The sequence below is a fragment of the Tripterygium wilfordii genome, chromosome 1, assembly GCF_013401445.1.
Source record: "Tripterygium wilfordii isolate XIE 37 chromosome 1, ASM1340144v1, whole genome shotgun sequence".
In the NCBI taxonomy this organism is placed as follows: Eukaryota; Viridiplantae; Streptophyta; class Magnoliopsida; order Celastrales; family Celastraceae; genus Tripterygium; species Tripterygium wilfordii.
The window spans coordinates 9068881-9088186 of record NC_052232.1 but is presented as its reverse complement, the minus strand read 5'-3'; the positions used below and the strand labels follow the sequence as shown (position 1 = coordinate 9088186).

The 19306-nt window shown below is 37.3% G+C and overlaps 4 protein-coding genes and 1 long non-coding RNA gene across 7 annotated transcripts; 4 read left to right on the top strand and 1 right to left on the bottom strand.

The window, feature by feature from the left end:
* Positions 1-1167: 1167 nt before the first annotated feature.
* Positions 1168-4088, top strand: LOC120004202. Of its 2 annotated transcripts, none has more exons than XM_038853482.1 (3): positions 1168-1612; positions 1876-2655; positions 3497-4088. In XM_038853482.1, the coding sequence occupies exons 2-3, from the start codon at positions 1901-1903 to the stop codon at positions 3714-3716; spliced, it is 975 nt and encodes a 324-aa protein (XP_038709410.1). In that variant the 5' UTR covers positions 1168-1612; positions 1876-1900; the 3' UTR covers positions 3717-4088. The 2 variants fall into 2 exon arrangements, with proteins under 2 accessions (XP_038709410.1, XP_038709403.1); XM_038853475.1 differs by having other exon boundaries at positions 1172-1612; positions 1724-2655.
* Positions 4089-4564: 476 nt separating this feature from the next.
* Positions 4565-6996, top strand: LOC119998928 (60S ribosomal protein L11). Its single transcript, XM_038846404.1, has 5 exons — positions 4565-4724; positions 4834-4941; positions 5054-5096; positions 5193-5388; positions 6599-6996. Exons 1-5 carry the CDS (start codon positions 4722-4724, stop codon positions 6792-6794), a joined length of 546 nt encoding a protein of 181 aa, XP_038702332.1. The 5' UTR covers positions 4565-4721; the 3' UTR covers positions 6795-6996.
* Positions 6997-7138: 142 nt separating this feature from the next.
* On the top strand, positions 7139-8168 carry LOC119998935. Its single transcript, XM_038846417.1, has 2 exons — positions 7139-7405; positions 7745-8168. Exons 1-2 carry the CDS (start codon positions 7314-7316, stop codon positions 8016-8018), a joined length of 366 nt encoding a protein of 121 aa, XP_038702345.1. The 5' UTR covers positions 7139-7313; the 3' UTR covers positions 8019-8168.
* Positions 8169-8194: 26 nt separating this feature from the next.
* On the bottom strand, positions 8195-13178 carry LOC119998915 (WD repeat-containing protein 53). 2 transcript variants are annotated; one of them, XR_005468315.1, is made up of 11 exons: positions 13020-13178; positions 12684-12780; positions 12055-12116; positions 11828-11884; positions 11043-11102; positions 10651-10707; positions 10268-10310; positions 9413-9490; positions 8814-9286; positions 8562-8716; positions 8195-8482 (listed from the first exon to the last, which is right to left on the bottom strand). XR_005468315.1 is itself a non-coding variant. In XM_038846390.1 (10 exons), the coding sequence occupies exons 1-10, from the start codon at positions 13113-13115 to the stop codon at positions 8627-8629; spliced, it is 1113 nt and encodes a 370-aa protein (XP_038702318.1). In that variant the 5' UTR covers positions 13116-13178; the 3' UTR covers positions 8195-8626. The 2 variants fall into 2 exon arrangements, 1 of the variants encoding a protein (XP_038702318.1); XM_038846390.1 differs by having other exon boundaries at positions 8195-8716.
* Positions 13179-17067: 3889 nt separating this feature from the next.
* On the top strand, positions 17068-17805 carry LOC120014162. Its single transcript, XR_005471561.1, has 2 exons — positions 17068-17500; positions 17582-17805. It is a non-coding gene; the product is annotated as an uncharacterized LOC120014162 (long non-coding RNA).
* Positions 17806-19306: the final 1501 nt, after the last annotated feature.

Sequence of the window (19306 nt, the reverse complement as noted above, 5' to 3'; positions counted from 1 at the left end):
TTCTCCGACCCAAATGGTTGCTGGAAATCACAAACCTGGGTTTGACCTGTTTTAACTCATATGGGTACACACTTCAAAATTCACAGTAATTTCATCCGTTTTTTATTTTTGATTTTTGTTTATCCGTTCTAATCTCCGCAAACCTGGGTTCGACCCGTTTTAACTCACATGGGTACGCACTTCAAAACCCACGGTGATTTCACTAGTTTTTATATTTTTTTTCAATTTTTTTTATCATCTCTAATCTCAATAATTGTGTTTGTTCCTGAGATGCAACAACTGATATGGGAGGTGTGTCCAAGTGTGAGAACTATTGTGGCATTGCTTGCACCTTAAGGCCATCGTTCCCATCAATTATGTTGTCATTCTAGTACTTTGCTTGCTAGAAATTAGAGGACAAACTTTGGAGGTTGGTGGGATCAATTTGCTTTTGTGAGGGTGTAAAGTAATGGACAGATTCAGTTTGGATGTATAAATATCCCACCACTAATAACATAATGTTAGCATTAGTCCCACTTTGCTTTAATAATTTGCAATATAAAAATGATGATTGTTCAATGTACTCAATCATTAATCTAATATGAATTATGTGATAGAGCACATATATTGAATAATTCCTTTTAGAATATTGTTTCTTCCAAGTTTTTATGTTGAGTGTGTAGCGCGGGCAAAAGCGAGAGAAATTTCATCTCTCTTTTAGTTTTTATGTCTTCATGCCGTCACATTGGATGAGACGTAAATAAAGATCCTATCAACTTGTTTCGACGCAAGATGATAAATTGACGAGCGTAGTTTTATTTTACCTTCAAATAACGAAAGAAGACTTTCATATACAAGTTAAACTTGAATACCACTCTCTTCTTTAACGAGATGTGAATTTAGTCTCCAACCACACTTGAGCATAATGATTTTTTTTTATAGAAAAGTTAAAAAAGCTCCTAAAATGGTAGAAATTTTTTATGTGAACCAAATCAGATTTTGGATTTTTAAACTAAATTTGGGGGATTTCTTTCTAAAAACAAAAAGATAACGACCAATATTATCTCTCACATGGACAAATGGAAATTAATTATAAAATTTAAAAAGAAAATTAAATATTGGGAGTTTGAGATTCCTTATTTTCTTTTCATCTCCGCCGCCGGTTCCTTCTGACACGGCACACGCAAAGTCCAGGCATGGTACCTTCCTTACCCATTCAAAACGTTAAACCCCATAAAATCTCCAAATATGTATATTCAAATACATATAATAACTTCTTACGTGTCCGAGTTTATCTCAAATTCTTACTTCATATTCCTCCTTGTTAATGGAGTTGATTTTGCTTGACTCAAGAACTTTTGTTGCTAATTTTCACTTCTCAGATTCTTTCTTCACCAAATCAGCCCTGTCCTCAATAACCCCATAAATAAAAATATTGATTTCTCATATAATTGTATTTGCAAAGAAACGCCTGGTGTAGTTAAGTCGGAGACAACCTAGGACTGATTTTATATTTATATGTTTTTTTAAAAAAAGTAAACGCCTTTTGCGTTGCCATAATTCGCAGCTTTTATGGGTGGAAGATAGAATTCAAGCAGTCCAATGGAGTCACCGACGATTTGGGTTTCACGAGGTTTGCTTCTTCAGTTTTTTGTAGTCATTTGATTAGTTTTGATTCACTGTGATTTCTGAATAATTGTATGATTGGCCGTTCTGGTGTTTTTTTTTTTTTTTTGATTGCCAGCATCGTGTGTTTTGATTTGGAAAGATATGAATGTCGGCTAGCTGTATGTGATTGCGGTGTGTATGTCCAATTATATATTCCTGTTGATATTTGAGTGAGAAGAATTTGTTGTTGATGGCGATTAGTGAAAATTTGAGTAATTCGGTTGGTAGGGATGTGGTGGAGAATGAGATTGAAATGAAATCAAGAGAAACCGTGAGTGTTATTCGAGAAAACGGAGGAGACCCGGATTTCAGAGGGAAAGACCATGAATTGGGGTCGAGTAATGGAGTGATGAATGGGAATGTGCAGGAAGTTTGTAGGACAAGAAGTCAAGAAAGGACTGGCGATGGGGTTGTTGTAGAGTGTGTGATTGTGATAAACACAGGAGAAAATGGGAGCATCAATGAAGAGGGTAGGGTTTTGAGAGCAAAAAATGATGGGTTGGGGTTGAGTGATGGAGTATTGAATGGGGATAATCTTGATGGGCAGGAGACCATGAGTCAAGCTGAGCAAGAAACTGGTGAAAAATCTAGCAATTCGGTTGATGGTGTGGTGCCAGAGACTTTGATAGTGATAAATTCGCAGAATTCATGCGCTCAAGATGGTGATTTAGAGGTTAAGAGAAGTGACTTGAGGTTGGGTAGGGTGTTGGAAAAGCCCAAGGGAAAGGTGGATGGAGTGGAGGAGCAATCATGTGCAATCGATGTGAAGCATGGTGATGGTGGTGGTGGTGGAGGTATAAAAGAGAAGTGTGATGGAGAAAAGGTGTGTAGAATTTGTCACCTGAGTACTGAAGGCTCACTGGAAAATACTGTGGCTACAATGACCACTAATGCTCATATGACATCTACTTCCATGGATCTAATTCAGCTGGGCTGTGGGTGTAAGGATGAGCTTGGCATTGCACATGTTCACTGTGCAGAGGCTTGGTTTAAGCTAAAAGGAAACAGGTATATGCTTCTCTTTATTTAGGAGGAAATTTTTTTTTTATTTTTTTTCTCAAGCTCTTTCAAACAATTATCCATTGTGTGTGATTTTAACTGGGGTATCATATTGTTGTACATCTGCTGTGTGTGGAAAATTAAGGTTATATCCTTTAGTTGCCTTTGCCTGCCTCTGCACTTTTTTTTTTCAAATTGATGTATGCTCTGCTGAAATATGATTAAACTGTAATAGAGACATGGAGTAATGTGGGTGACATTGTAGTTAGGATTTCTGTTTAAAAATTATCTGGAGTTGAGTACCACAAGTAGGCTGTCTATTTTTTTAAGGTAAGGAAGTAGGCTGTCTATGGAAACCTCATATTATAGTTAGTAGGTTTAGAGTTCGTGAGGGTGCTTGGAAGAGCTTATTTCATAGAGGAAGCTGTCGGCGAAGAAGCAAAGATTCATCCATGTCATGGTTTCAATTCCTATTTTGTCACCATATTTGTGGTGGATGAGAAAAAAGAAAGACAATCATCACTGACAAAATACCTCAATCATAGCTGAATCTTATCGCTCTTTTAGGCATATATTGCTTAAGATTTATGGTGAGATGACGAACTGTCTCATGCACACAAATGTATGAAAGAGACATTTTTGCCGTCAGGAATTGGTCACTGCTGAAATATTTTGTTCATCTATTAATGTGCCGGCAGAGTGTTTTTTTTTTTTTTTTTTTGCTTAATCTCCTTGTATAGCCTTTAAATAATCTGTCTCAATCAAATGTCAATACTTTAAATTGATTTACTGTAAGAAACCGGCGATGTGATTTGCAGTTTGCATAGTATTCTAACTTTCAAATATTCAGATTGTGCGAAATATGTGGTCAAACTGCAAAAAATATTACTGGCGTGGGGGATAACAGATTTATGGAAGAGTGGAACGAGCAAAGATATGCTAGAAACTACAATAGCTCGTCAGAGAGGCGTGAAGGATGTTGGCGAGGGCCGCCATTTTGTAACTTCCTAATGGCATGCCTGGTAATCGCTTTCATACTCCCGTGGTTTTTTCATGTAGACATGTTTTAGTTGCAGTGAATACAACAACTCCAGGTTATCCCTTGCATCATCACCATCCCCTGAATGGGCATATGCTTATGGGTCTAATTATTCAGACCTAAAGACGATGAAGGTTTGGATTCCAGAAGTCGGCCAGTGAACAGCATAGCGTGATTGAATCGCTGGTAATGGTTCTCGGACTTTGTAATGGGATTGTAAAAACGCCAATTGAGTCTCAATATTCTTCATGAGGCTGCAACATTCTGAGAAGATATTTTTACTGCCTCCATAGTTTTCATGTTTCCAGTTTGTGAAGGATTGTGCACAAGGGTTACAGTATAAATTGGTTGGAATGCAAATTCTGTTTATTGTGAAATATTCATTTGTTTGTCTTCTGGTTTAGTATTTGGGACATTATTTATTTGGTTTGAATAATGCGAGCCAGGTCTTTAGAATAATGAATCTGATGGCTGGGAGCAAAATAATTAATAGTTGGCTTTGGATGCTTGATGCAATCTTACTAACAGTTTAGTGTCAAGACTTGCATCCCATATCGGTCCACCGATATGATAATTTATTAGTGAAACAGTTATGATAGGAATATCAGCGATTGAGATATGTCAGCCGTCGAGTTGAATCGTGTGCGTCTAACTCTGTAGTTGGAATGCCTACTCAGCAGCGGGCCTTAGACCCAAAACAGATAATACCCTTCGAGTTGTATTCTAGTTTGTTAGGATATGCGGCTCTCACCCTGGTTCAACTCCCGGCAACAGAAACGTTTTGCTATTCGGCCCATTTGGTTTTTCTTGGCCCATTACATTTTTTTTAATTTCAGCCCAATTTTTCTTTGTGTAAGCCGAGGTCGATTTTCTTCACTATTCGGCCCATTAAACCAGTTTCTTAGGGCATTATCGTCATTGTGCAGACCACCAAGCAACCTATTACAAAACCCTAGCACTCATCTCCCCTTTTCGTTATCACCGGCACCGCCCCCACCCTACCCCCTCCACTTCGACTCAGCGCCGACGCATCACAATGGTATCTCTTTGTCCCATTTTAGATTTCAATCCTTAATTTGATCTTTGATTCCGGTGAATATCTGGTCTTTGTTTTTTTGATTGTTTTGGTTGTGTGTGCAATTATGTAGGCTTCCGAGAAGAAGCTGTCGAACCCTATGAGGGAAATCAAAGTGCAGAAGCTCGTTCTCAATATCTCCGTTGGTGAGAGTGGCGATCGTCTAACCCGCGCTGCTAAGGTCTGTTTGTTTCTCTAAAAAAACAGCTCTTTCCTGAAAACACAGCATTATAATGCATTATTGAACTCTTTTCCTCATTTTCTTCTCCGTTCTTTCGATTTCTTCAAACTAGGTCCTGGAACAACTCAGCGGCCAAACCCCCGTCTACTCAAAGGGTAAACTTCAATTCATTTTTTAGAACAAATTTTGTTTCAGTTTCCTTTTTTTTTTTTGGAGCATCTTATTTGGGTTTCTGTTCATGTGTTGTGCAGCGAGGTACACGGTTAGGTCGTTTGGAATCAGGCGTAATGAGAAGATAGCATGCTACGTGACTGTGAGAGGCGAAAAGGCCATGCAGCTATTGGAGAGCGGCCTGAAGGTGAAGGAGTATGAGCTTCTGAGGAAGAACTTCAGTGACACTGGTTGCTTCGGGTTTGGCATCCAAGAGCACATTGATCTCGGTATCAAGTGAGTTTTCTTAAATTGTGAATCTTTTACGAATTATCAGTAGCTCTAGTAGCATTTTGAAATCTGGATCTTTTGCTAATTATCATTAGATCGAATTGCATTTTTTGACGGGTAAGCATGATTGTTATCTCTGTGGATCAATGCATCTTTTGAATGACACTTTACTTATTAGCTGATGTTCATTGGTTGAGGGAAGGCTCTCTCTTTTAGTTTTACTATCCAGTATCCACTTTGAACAGAACTAGAATCTCCACTGTCCAATTTCTTAGTGTGCTTATAATATGGTTGGTATTAAGCAACACCATAACCATCTAAGTCCTCATTTTGGCAACCATTTGGGATTTAGCATGTATGCTAGCATATATTTTGTGACTGTTTGGTTCAATTTTTTTTTGATAGCATTTATGTTGTCCAAAATGTTGTGGCAAATTACATATTGGGACGTTATGCAATTCATCATAAGACAATAGCAATCAATTATCAAATTGTTCTATATTTCAAGGCATGTTCATGTTTTCCGCCTTTCCAGCAATTGAATCGCAAAACATTGTCATTTTTTGTATCTTCAAGCACAATTTTTTCTTCATCTTCATTTTCCACATTTTGAATTTCAAAATTTTGCACATACCCATCTTCAAATAGTTTGGCAAACGGGCCCTACTTCAATTATAATCTGAACATCAATCTATTGATTATTCCATAATCGAAGTTTGCTTGCTCTGGTGTTTACATTTTCTCTCGGAGGAGTGTGCACATTGAGTGACCATTTTTACTGTTTCCCTTACCTTGTAGTAGATTTTAAGTTCGCACCAGTTTTACAATGTCTTTGCTAACTTGAGAAATATGCTTGGATTCGGCTATAGCAAATTGAAGGATGGACTTGCTTGCTCTTTGCTAGGAGAACTCAATCCATTTTAAGATTGTACGAAAGCATAAGTAAATATTTAACATTGTTGTTCTGTTTTTCTTGTGACAAGTCTTTCCATTCTATCAGTTTTCTTTCAACTGGAACCTCGTTGAATTCCAGTTACTGAAATTCCTTGGCACTTATTCTGTGGAGGCTGGTGAAAAAGGCTAATTTTAATTTAATATAAGTTTTGTAATTTGTATTGGGAGCTAAACGTGCATGGTATATTTAGCTGTCCCATGTCCATCTGTTTTTTTGTTAATGCGAACTGACTAAATTTTTTTGTTCTTTTTTCTTCTTCAGGTATGATCCTTCAACTGGTATTTATGGTATGGACTTCTATGTTGTTCTGGAGCGTCCAGGATACAGAGTGGGTCGTCGCCGCAGATGCAAGTCACGCGTCGGAATTCAGCACAGAGTGACTAAAGATGATGCAATGAAGTGGTTCCAAGTCAAATATGAAGGAGTTATCCTGAACAAGTCTCAGAATATTGCCTGAACAAGTCTCAGAATAGTGGGAGCTTCTTAGGAAGATGCCTTTACTATGTTGGTTTTTGGAAGTTTTGGTTGGCTGAATTCGTGCTTTTTGAGTTACAATTTTACTTGATGTTTAAGACTTGGTAGAATCAAAGTTACTATTTGGTTGATTTTATGTGATTTCACAATATATATCAAGGAATTCCGCCTGGTTTACGTTGGTACATATTGCTCACAGTAATGCTTTTAGATCTACACTCAAGGAAAAAACACTAGAGATACTAAGAATTAGCAGTCTATGGAGATGCAGGTTTGGGCTATGGTTGAGCCATCTACTTTGCTCACGAAAGGATTAATCTTGACCCAAACAAGGGAGAAGATGGAGGCCAACAGCACTGACCAAAGGACAACAACGGTTGGTGTACGATTTTGGCGACCCATGACACCTTTTAAGGAATGGGTAGAGATGGCGGGCAAATAACCCAGAAAGCAAAGAATACCTTCCCAAAGAGATGCCCCCATACTTCATATCCTTTGTTCAATGCATCTGAGAATCCAGATACAACACCAACCATGTTCACAAGAAACAGGACACTTGCCAGGTTTGAAAGCGGAAACAATATACAAAATGAGGTGAGAATTAGTACTTTCTTAGATGCTGCAGGCTACAAAGATGGGATTAGTGAAACTTTTAATATGCTAGACTCGAGGAAGTGAAAGATAGATGTAATTACCGTTGGTATGATGAACTTTCTTGTAAGGCGGCATATTGCTGGTATCAAAACCAACATCTTTTCCAAACCTTATAAGATCGGGTTTTTGGTTTTTTTGTAAAGGATCGAGTGCTTTGCTGGTACTTCCCAAGGCTTTCTTTTTTTGCCATTCCTAGTGCAAACCTATATAAGGAGAGACGCTCGTTTGTTAACCATCAAATGTTCTAATAAAGCATTCTTTTTTTTTTTCCTTGACAAGCGGTATCGGAGCCAAGATTATAAAGGGAAGTCATGACCAAGATCGAGAGCAAGGATTTCTTCCACCGTTCAAAAGCAAACTCAAACTCATGGGAGGGAGACCAATCCTGATGGTAAGGAAAGGAATTAAGGAAAGGAATGACAAGTCCAATGAACCTGTGTCTCATTGGAGGGTCGGCTTGCGAGAATGGAGACGGTCGTGTCAGATCTCCAAGGCCGGCTTAAGGAGATCACCCCCACTTATGAAGGCCTTGAGGTCATGGTGGAAGAGCTAAGGGGCCAATTCCAATGGACGTTGAACTCCATTGTACACATTCTTGGGCAAAAATTCAGGGGCTAGCTTGATCATGTAATGGCTGAACTCAATGTTATTCAATATGAGCTTAACGATGTGAACCCAACCTTTATCCCAATGAACGACCTTTTTTTTGGTAGAATAATGACAAACATGAACATAAAATTCTAATGACATTCCAAATGAATCAATGAAACTTTATTGTTACAGTGAATAAAAAACTACCAAATACCCAGCTGGGATAACATTACATTCTCTCTAGTTCTAAATATGTGTTCACGGCTAATATGTATTCTAAGGAACATGACAATTTGATCACCATATTAAATACCTATTACTCCAACTCAGATTTAAACCCATGCCATTACATGTTGCGTCTTGTTCTGAGCTAGTGTTGGAGTTAGACCACGCCAATTCCATGGCATGCTTTGTCGTGGACAACTCCTGCACAGAATTGTCCTTGAATCACTGAGCACATTCTTCAGAGAAATTACAGCAAATACAAATGAAAACCAATGTCCACCTGTGCCGGAACAGGCATGCTGTCGAGTAATGTCCTCTAGACTAAAAAACGGTTGCATACTTAATTTATAAAACAGAGAAGACTTTAACAACTTTGGTTGTGTCGCAGACGATAAGATTTTCCGACTCAGTTGGCGTGGTGCACAGCCAGTTGACCTGCCAAATTGGAGGTAGAAAACCAAAACTTTGAACAAAACGACGGTGATGGTAACACAACAGGACATATTGTGGGATGGATACAATGAAAACTCACCTTTTTGTTCAGACTGATGTTCAGATGCAGAAGATCTCTGTTGCTGCCAGAATGTCCTTCCTCAAGATATCTGGAGCAACACCAGACCTTTACTGACCTATCATTTCCGCCAGAAATTACAAACTTCCCCCTTTCCCCAAACAATGAAAACGCTACACAAGATGCAGCAGCAGTATGGCCACCCATGGAGTAATCCAGATGCAACCTACTGCTTCCATTTTGATTCGATTCCCCACTGGCCACTGATTTGTCTTTAGACATTGACTGAGATCTCTTACGGGGTTTTGAGTTCTTTAACCTACTACAGGCAACTTCTGATTCGATATTAATCACATCAACTGCACCATCACCTCTAGCCACGGCACATATCTTGCCTGACGCGTCTAACATATCAGCATCTGGAACCGCTATCGCATGAACAAAAGCAGGATTTAAACACTGTCCCGCACTACTAGCACTTGTATCAGGCAACCCTGGAAATGAGAAAAGGTGACAACCAATTCATTCAATATGAGCATTAGAACCCCAACGAGAACATCATTTTCCATTAAACAATTTAAATCAATGGTTTCAAATATGAAACAAAATAAGAAACATACCAAAATCGACAACTTTGTAAGGCCGCCCTTTAGAGAAGTCCCACATAACAAGCTTTGAATCAAGCCCTCCAGTAATCACTGTTAACATAGGGACAGTCGAGTTTTAACTAACAGAGCACTATGTTTAGTGCAAAATTTCTGATGTAAATTCTTATTTCAAACAGTGATTAGAACTCCCAACAACTGCATAAATTAAGCACGGAGAACATTAAAGCCAAAAACATTCTCCTTTCTCCCACTTCGGAGCTTTCTTCCTTAAGTTTCTGAAGGCAATTATCTGAAAAAAGCAGCGTCCTAACTATAACCATCAAACATGTTTTCTCATTATATAAACGTCGAAAACTACTATGAATACCAATTCCAAAGCCAAGCACAACTTGAAATGCCAAGAAAATTGGGTTATCTTTGGCATGTCAATCAATCTCTCATTTGCAGACCATCAAACTGGTTTCGCAACTTATACAATCTAGGGTAACCCATAACAAAGCTTTTAAATTTTCATAAAAAAGACCACCCTTTTCAAACACCAGTTAGCTATGCCCATCAGTGTCTTCCACGACACTCCAAATAAGAAAATCAATTATGTCAGGAGCTGCCAATATGTTTCTGCAGGCTCTAAGTCGAATTAATTAAAACATGTGAGGCACCTCAAATATTTTTAACCCATGAACATACTGTAATGAAATTTTGCAATCACTTAAATAATTAAAAATAGTTCACATCTAGTCGTAACACTGCTTCCCATCATCGACAGCCACTGGTATCTTCATGGCATACATGATATGGAGAGAGAGAGAGAGAGAGAGAGAGAGAGAATTGGAAGCTCAGAAAATGTGCTAGAACCTAATATTATACCTTCCCAAGGTCTCCAAGGAACAAATTGCACACTGCTGCATATCTACAACATCTCTTAAGGAGATTCATGAATGACATATTGGGGTAGACACATGTTTCGAACAACAGAATAAACTTAAATAAGTTAAAGTAAACAAATATGAGGGAATTATTCTACACATTCACGATGGCGAAAAAGACTGCACAGTGAGAGTTGACAAATGACAAGGACTTCGCCAAAAAGACTAATATTCATAAAGCTTTCAGAGAGAGAAACGGAAACAGAAGGAAAGATATAATACCAGCTGAAATATAGTGGAAATTAATGCTCAGTAACCCAACTGCGGTTTATATGGTTCAGAGTGAAGGTCAGTAAAAAAAGAATGTCTCAAGAGGAAGGATACACTTGAGTGACCAGCTCTCAAAGACTTATATAGGCAATGCTGGCGGATGTCGATGATCTGCCATTAAGTTCAACAGTTATAAATATTCAGAGTAAAGTTTATTGGAAAACATATGAATGGATTAGGGGTCAAGGGAGGGAGGAAGAGAAGGAAAAAAATTGAAGCACACAAATATTTATAACGTCAGATAATTCAGAAAAAGAAAATTGAGGACGAAGATATAAAATTATAGTATTTGAAAATAAAGTGACAATCATTGATGATGGCCCACCAAGATTTCAGTAAAAAATGATTCCTATTAGTCAATACTTATTGTAGTGCAAACCAAAACTCAAGATCCAGCATAGTGCATCATGAATGGAATTGAACTAATGGACATACAAATACAATACCTTAACATCACCACTGTCATCAGCACAAGCAAGAAAAGCAGCCTTAGAGTTGCAAACTATCTGCAAAGCAGGAGACAATTTCCACTTAACTACTTAAGAACTTTAAATGCGAAATTTTATAACATGGCACTAAGGTAAGTGATGACAAAGAAGAAGAAATGGTGGGGTGGCTTAGGTTACTTTCACTGAACTATCCAATGACAGCTTGAGTTTTTCTAATAATTCTCTCACACAGTAAGTGATTACTTACATTAGTCTTTTGAGAACAAACACCTACAATGTCAAAATTGGGATATCACAATGAACTTATGATGAATTTATGGGTCTTTTTGACATTTCCCCACTACAAATTAGATGTGCAGTTCATGGTCTTACGTTCTGTATTTTGTACAGTATGAAGGTATACTACAGCTATAGCATTAAATGCCAGCTCTTCATTACTAGCATCATAACAGACCTCATCAGAAGAGGTGGAGTTTTCCCCTTCAAACATAGACGATTAGTATAGACTCTAATGCTTACCCCTCTGAAGTCATTGGATGGAGGAATGCAATTTTAGCATCAATTATGAATTTTTCATATAAAAAAAAGAATACCATGAAGTAGATATCACAAAATTTCAGCTAATGCACAAATTAAAAGGCTAAGTAAAAGAAAAGCATTGATGAAATAAATAAATAAATAAATATATATATATATATATATATATATATAAGCGATGAAAATTGATTGGGCTTTACAAACTAAGCATAATAAATTACATAATTTCCTATTACGAAACCTACCTGATTTATCTCCTCTTTGTTATAGTTGTAAGTCTCCAATGGATTCCATGATGTAGCCTACATTTTTTAAGAAAAAATGATACGTCAATAACAGATGCTATGAGGGGAGCAAAAATGAATGGAAATAATGTATCCAACAAATGTTTACGAGGATGCCACTTCACAAGCAAACAGATGCATTAAAAGTGTGCAGCAGAAGAAGAATGTAAAAGGCCGAAAGATCTTACCATATGCACATCAAAACACTTTACTTCTTTTCCTGAAGAAACATAGATGATATCTTCGTTCCCTGAGTCATGCAACAAGCATTTGTTAAAGCATCATCTCAGGAACTTTGAATCCATACACAGCATGTCAAATTATCAACAAACGAATGAACGTAGCATATCAAAAGAAGAAGCATCTAGTGATATACAGCTAAAAAAACACTACCCTTTGTCCATAAAGCCTAATTATATTGGTGATTAAGTTGGAACTATACGCTGCACCATTATACAGATACTAAAAAAGCATTGACTTGCCTGTGTAAGTTCTTTCACGTAACTCGGTTCCAAATTTGGTTAAATCAATGAACTTTTATGTTTAAAAAAAAAGACACAGAGTATATTACACTTCTCTCTCAGGTCATACACAAGGAAAGGGTTTAGCATCAACCAAAAAGAGCATGTCAATAACATATTCCAGTAACGCTTGTTCAAGTTTATCTCGTTTATTTGCAGCAAACCTTCTCTAGAGTGTCAATTTAGCAAAACATTCGGACAATTGAAATGCATATCTCCTAAAATAAACAAATTATCAATAACATACGCAAGAAGAGATGAGGGAAAAAAAAAAAAGAAAGAGACTAAACACTCACCGGGCTTGAAACATAAAGAAGTGATAGGTTCCTCCCCAACATCCATCATATGTTGTGCTTCTTTGCATCTCATATCAAACATACAAACGCACCCATCCTAAGTAAATTTACATCATCAAACCACCAGCTTTAGAATTGGATAGCATATTTACAGTCAAAAAACAACATCTTCCTTCACAGCCAGACCTATGGGAATACAACAAACATACTCAAACCCTAAGATTTCTAGCTACTCATCTATTTCACATGTAACTGAAAGTGCCTTTCATTATCGACCGAGAACATAATTCGAGCTGAATTCGGACAAGAAAAAGAAGAAGGAGAACAGAGCGGCACCTCTCCCGCGGTTGCGACGATGCCAGGCCGGTCACGTGATGCGACGCAGCAGGTGGCGGTGGCTTTGTGTCCTCTCAATCGTCTTGGCTCCGCCATTGCCCTTCTCTCTCTTTCCTCGCGCTCTCGACCTCCTTGACTGCCTCCGTTTGTACTTTCTTGGGCTACCCACTTACCAGTTACGAACCCAAAAATCTGGGTCGGAAGTAAGGGTTAGTTATTGGGCTGACTTATGTCTAAATGGTTGATCCAGATACAAAGGCCCATTTTGGAATTTTGAATCGATTCAAGCCCAAGAACATGATTGGTCAAATGAGATAAGCCCACTCCTGCTAATCGCACCTCAAAGGGCCCACATGAAAGTTTTACCGTTGATTAAATTGTTATTTATGAAAACAATAAAATTGACGTGTAGAATTCTCCAAGAAACATAGTTATACCAAAAAGTCTTTTGATTTAATCCACCTTCGCTTTTAGTAAAAACTGATAGCCTAAATATAACTTTTCGGCTATCAATCATACATATAGTTTAATTTTCGTCCTTAAACTATTTTTTTTTTCTAATTTCATTCTTCAGCTATGCAAAAGTATACCATGGGGTCTCATGTTTCCCTAAACCATCCACTGCCACCTCGGCCCTTGGAATCTCTCCGCTCTCATTCTGGGGTTAGATATTTTGATGTTTGAATGTAGTTCTTATCGTTAGAGTCTGTCCGGATTTTAAAGTTTAGAATTTAAGATTTAGAATAATGATGCGTGTTAATTTAATATGGTTTTGTTGGTTGTCCCTTTTTTCTTTGTCTTCCTTAGCAGTCGATCCGAAAAGATGAACAGAAGAATAAATCATGCATACAGCTTTCACGTGAATCAAATTTGGCAAGACTTTGAAAAGCTTCTTTTACGTTGTCGTATCTTTTGGAGCTGTTCCAACAATTGCTTCACCAATCAAAGGGTCTCTTACTCTCTTATATATATATATATATATATTATATGTCAGTACGTACATACAGTACTTGGACAATGTATAATTGTATATATCTCTGTCCGAAAGAAAGGCTGTCCGAGAGAAAGGTTGACATACAACACAACGATACCATATAAATTTATTATTCAAATGAGCCTAAACTCGTGCCATTAAACTCACGTGCATAGAAGTTTTTCATTGAAAATAGAGTAAGTTTGGTCAAAGTCTAATTCGTGACAATAAGGATATTGCTCCTAATGAGAATCTAACTTAGAAATTGCCGAGTCTATGTCGTTTGGCTCCAAGAGAGGTTCACCACACTATCACCCAAGTTGTTTCTTTCCTTAACTAAGTCAATACCAAGACTGAAAAGAACAAAAAAAAAAGTAGATCTTGATGATATTTGTTAAAAGAGAAGCAAAAGATTGGATATATATCAACTAAGACGAGCTTCCCATACTTGCCAGAACAACTATTAATTACATGCAGACTCTGCATATATTTGACAACATCCTGTAAGAAAACTAAGATAAAAGAGATCATATCTATGTCAAGAAAACACTTCCCAAGCCCTAGGAGTTAATATTGCTTGCCAGTCAGTCAGTACTCAGTAGTCCCCACAATTATTAGCTGAAACAGGTATGAATTGATCATCTGACAGTGCAGGCAACAGCATGAGCCCATGATTTGAGATGCTCCTTCATGGCCATACCATCATTTAATGGTGGCATCTTCACTTGATCATTTTCACCTCCAAACCCACATTTCTTCTCCTCCATTAACATCCATGACCCACAATAAACCTTCCTCTCAAAACCCAACAAATAATCAAGCTCTCCAAATATTTTCCTCCTACCATTGCTCTTTCTCTTTCTCCTCCTTTCCTTCTCCTTTGGCTTCTCTGTTTCAACTGGCGCCTTTGGTATCATGACTGGCTGGCTTATACCCAACTGATCACAACATGATTTAAGACACCTTGGGCTTGGAGTGGCAGCTTTGGCTTGGATTTCAGCGGCACCCAAATCCAACAAAGGCTGATCAGTACTTCTTCTTGTTGATGCCAAAACGTTGCCGTAGAACCAGAGAGAGTCTAAGCTCTCCATGAGAGACAGAGAGACCCAACTAGGACCAGAGACAGAGAGTGGTTTGCATTTTTGGACCGACTCCATTGGTGGGTACCTACGATATTAAAGTAAACCCGACATTCACGTTCTACGACTGAGATGACAAATTTGACCCTTTGTTCTAAGCAATTTTTTTGCCTAATCGTGGAGGGTAGGATGGTCTTTACATAAAACCGGTAAAAATAGTCAGTGGGCGGTGTGGGAATTCATAATTGACGTCAATGCACGGGAGAGACAAACAAAGAAGCCACCCAACGGTCGGAAACCACGTGGCTCCATATAATTGGATTGCATTTTCGCTAATAAGGATTATTGAGCCAATTATGTAAATGGGGAGCTAATATTTTAATGTCTGTTTTTTTTTTTGACAACTCACCAGCATGCTTTTGGATAAATCCACTAAGTCTAAACTCGGGTCGGTCTTGGCACGCGCAAACCTGTCTAACAGGTTAATTGGGCCTAACTCTAGCGCAAATCATTTGGAAATAGTGACATCAACTTATAATCGAACTGACACCTCCAAAGTGATTCTTTATGTCCTAATTAAGTCCGGAGAGATAATCAACTAGATTATTATCAAGTTGTTTAATATTTTAATGACGATCAGACAAAATTATAAAATTGTCCAAAAACAATAAAATGCTAAAATAAAGCTCTAATCAGCGGAATTTGACCAAAATAGAATTACCATACCAAATTCTTAACAACCATCCCTAATAGAGTTATATTACCTTATCAAATTTTGCGCAATTTCAACATGACTTTTCAATTCTACAGAACGGTATTCTTGTATTAAACATGTGAGTACTACGTACATCAAAAGATGATGGTAGTACAATAATGCTGAAATTTTTTTTTAGAAAAAATTTGAAGCGATACAAGACAGTGAAGTAATTAACCATGCAAAGAAAAAAAGAAACATGAAACATGAAACATGAAAATACATAGGTGAGAGAGAGAGAGAGAGAGAGAGAGGCCCTTTGGCATACATGCATGGCATGGTGATGGTAGTGGGTAGGAGTACGTAGGACACACACGATGACTGATTGCATAGGTGAATTGCCGGGCAAATCTCCTTTGGCGGTAAGCTTTTACTGTGAAGTAAAAGTAAGTTTACTCACATAATTACCTCAGTAATCGACGTGCGACCAACTGCCAAAGGAGTAGTTGCCCAGTAATACATCCATCCACACTTCACACTTGTTTAATTAACTCATGAATCTATCTCTTCCTACCCTCCATGAACAGTTGCAATGGCCTGTACCCTATTTTTATAGTACAGAAATTTCATGAAAAAAAGAAAAACTCTATGCCTTTTCCATGCACAAACGCATATTCGGAGCACAATACTCATTCTTTTCTGCCGAGTAGCCAAGAATAAGCGGTTCGGTTGCTTTTGATACTCAATCAAATATTTCTTACAAATGTAGTCGAATTTAATTGTGCAGGTTACCGAAGAGGTATTTTCGGTCGTATAAGTTTATACTTATACCGAGGGGGGCTTGTCGGTCTTGCCCAAATGTTCTCTCCTTGGATATCGCGCTTTATGTGTTGGTGTCCGAGGAGACTTCCTTGACATGGTGAGGGAATCTAGTTTTGTGTACCAGTGTTAAGATCTTAGTTGAGGTTATTATTGTATTATCAATAATACTTTTTTTTAGTTTCTTGAGTTTAGTTAAAAGAATGGGATTAATTAATCTCCGAAAATAGAAAACCTATGGAGAAGGTTACAAGTCAACTGCATTAAGGTAAAAGATAGCCAGTAAAGGAGTTTGGGACCATGGGGAAAAAAAAGGTAGTGAAAGGTCATCTATATATACTATACTGGAATTGTGTTGGGCATATCCAATAATTATCCCAACTCCATTTCAATGGCATATCCATATTCAGATGCGAATCCATCTTGTATAAAAGCAGGCCTCTTTCTCTTGGGTTTAACTTGAAGGCTCAAGATCAGTTAGTGCAGTATAGTGTGTTGGAACCATTGAGCGCGAGGGCGAACATACTATACTCGATCGATCTGCTTTTGTTCTGCTTCTGTTTTATGTTATTTATTTCCAATCTATACCGGATCTATGAAATTGCTTCTTTGCATCGTCTATTATCTTCTGCAACTGCTTTATCACGACAACGTACGTAGTGTGTCAAGCACAAGTGCGGCTTAAGAATAACGGGGTGATTCTCCTTTGGCAGAGACAAACACACACACACATATATATATATATATGCATTGATCCATATATATATATATATATATAGTGTGCGTATAATATAATTTCTTTTCTGTTCTGCCAAAGGAGAATTGCCCTGCTATTCACTCCCACAGGGACTTAACCCAGCAGGCTCCCATATATATATATGATGGATTCTTCATAATATATATCATCGGGAGAAAGGTTAGTTTCGTTCCTTTAAAATGCTTTGTTCTTAATCTCTCGCTGCAATAGTTAGTGACATTAATTTTCTTTATTTTGCAGGTGATTGGTGATTGAAATCATGAGAGGAATTAAATCAAGAAGGAAGGAAGGACTGGTTGTTAATTTATCAATGTCAATTTCAAGCCTGCATGCAGTGTCAATTAATTGATTTCAGAAAATTATCAGAAGCTCGATCCGACGAGTAGCTGGCTAGCCTTGTATACTGCTATTTATTGTAAAAACCTTTGAATTAATTAATGGTGGTTGATTAGTTTTTCTACTAATATTGCTTAAGATACTCAACTCAAGATTGACATATATTTGGTAAAAAAGAATATTTGTTCTTCTCCTTTGAGAATAATCAAGAAAGAAAAATGTTCAATTGGAAGATGAAAATGTTATTCGTGACGGAGTGGAGGAAGGGAAGAGATTCTCGAACGAGTAAAAGAATCCAATGACTGCAAAAGAACTGAACGAGGAGCAATAAGATGTGAAAATCTCATGTACGCTTCTAAAAGAGTAACAGTAAGTGTGACATATCTGAAAACTCCTATTTGGACTTGTTGATTCGACACATGAATATATACCAGGAATAAATATATGTAAATATGTTGATTCGACATACATATGTTTGATAAAAAAGAATAATCTTCTCATTTGAGAATAATCAAAAAAGAAAAATGTTCAATTCTAACATGAAAATGTTATTCGCGATGGAGTGGAAGAAGGGAAGAGATTTTCAAATGAGTAAAAGAATGCAATGATTGCGAAAGAATTGAACGAGGAGCAGTAAGATGTGAAAATCTCATGTACACTTCTAAAAGAGTAACAGTAAGGGTGACTTATCTGTTAATGTAGGGTAGTGAAAAGAACTCTTACTCGGACTTATTGAGTCGACACATGAATACCAGGAATAAATCTATGTAAATCTATTGATTCGACATACATATGTTTGGTAAAAAGAATAATCTTCTCATTTGAGAATAATCAAAAAAGAAAAATGTTCAATTCGAACATGAAAATGTTATTCGTGATGGAGTGGAAGAAGGGAAGGGATTCTCAAACGAGTAAAGGAATCCAATGACTGCGAAAGAATTGAACGAGGACTACGCTTCTAAAAGAGTAAAAGTAATGGTGACTTATATGTTAATGCATGGTAGTGAAAAGAACTCCTACTTGAACTTGTTGATTCGACACATGGAATAAATCTACGTAAATTTGTTGATTCGACATACGAATTCCAGATTTAAGGTTTCAATACTTTGTTGATTCGATTGAATGCCAAAGGATTGGAAAGAAAACTAGCCGTATCTTAATTTTATAAATTTCAACTGAAAATACCCTCAAGAGTTTTCAACCTTAAATAGTATGAAAATCAAAACCATAAAACAACTTGAAAGGAAACAAAATAATGAAATCCCTAAAATACTAGAAATAATGGAAAAGACCAAAACAGTAGCAATTAGCTGATACGAAGGCCTAAACAATGAAATTTGGCCAAAAACGACGTATGCAATAGCAAAAGCTACTACTTTTCAGAACGCATCGTTTCAAGTCAATCGTGTGATTTTCAGCCTAATCAAACACTGTTGACAAATACTTTAATGACCATTACGTCCTAATTTCCCATTCCACTCATATTTCTCTAAAAACACACCATCAATCCGATCTGCAAATAACTCAAATATTTTTTTTTAATGATATTTGGTAAAAATTTGGACCATTTCTAAGTGCGTGCATGCTAATATTCTTTATAACATGAGAATTGAGAAGAGATGGTCAAAA

What these genes read in the sequence shown, in the direction of transcription:
- LOC120004202 (XM_038853475.1), top strand. Translation starts at nt 1,838, where the DNA reads ATGGCGATTAGTGAAAATTTGAGTAATTCGGTTGGTAGGGATGTGGTG. An exon ending in TTTAAGCTAAAAGGAAACAG is followed by an intron (nt 2,656 to 3,496) that starts GTATATGCTTCT and finishes TCAAATATTCAG; the next exon opens with ATTGTGCGAAATATGTGGTC.
- LOC119998928 (XM_038846404.1), top strand. An exon ending in AACCCCCGTCTACTCAAAGG is followed by an intron (nt 5,097 to 5,192) that starts GTAAACTTCAAT and finishes TGTGTTGTGCAG; the next exon opens with CGAGGTACACGGTTAGGTCG. An exon ending in CACATTGATCTCGGTATCAA is followed by an intron (nt 5,389 to 6,598) that starts GTGAGTTTTCTT and finishes TTTCTTCTTCAG; the next exon opens with GTATGATCCTTCAACTGGTA.
- LOC119998935 (XM_038846417.1), top strand. Translation starts at nt 7,314, where the DNA reads ATGCATCTGAGAATCCAGATACAACACCAACCATGTTCACAAGAAACA. An exon ending in GAAACAATATACAAAATGAG is followed by an intron (nt 7,406 to 7,744) that starts GTGAGAATTAGT and finishes TTCCTTGACAAG; the next exon opens with CGGTATCGGAGCCAAGATTA.
- LOC119998915 (XM_038846390.1), bottom strand. Translation starts at nt 13,115, where the DNA reads ATGGCGGAGCCAAGACGATTGAGAGGACACAAAGCCACCGCCACCTGC. An exon ending in TCCTTGGAGACCTTGGGAAG is followed by an intron (nt 9,491 to 10,267) that starts GTATAATATTAG and finishes CTATGTTAACAG; the next exon opens with TGATTACTGGAGGGCTTGAT. An exon ending in TTACAAAGTTGTCGATTTTG is followed by an intron (nt 9,287 to 9,412) that starts GTATGTTTCTTA and finishes TCTCATTTCCAG; the next exon opens with GGTTGCCTGATACAAGTGCT.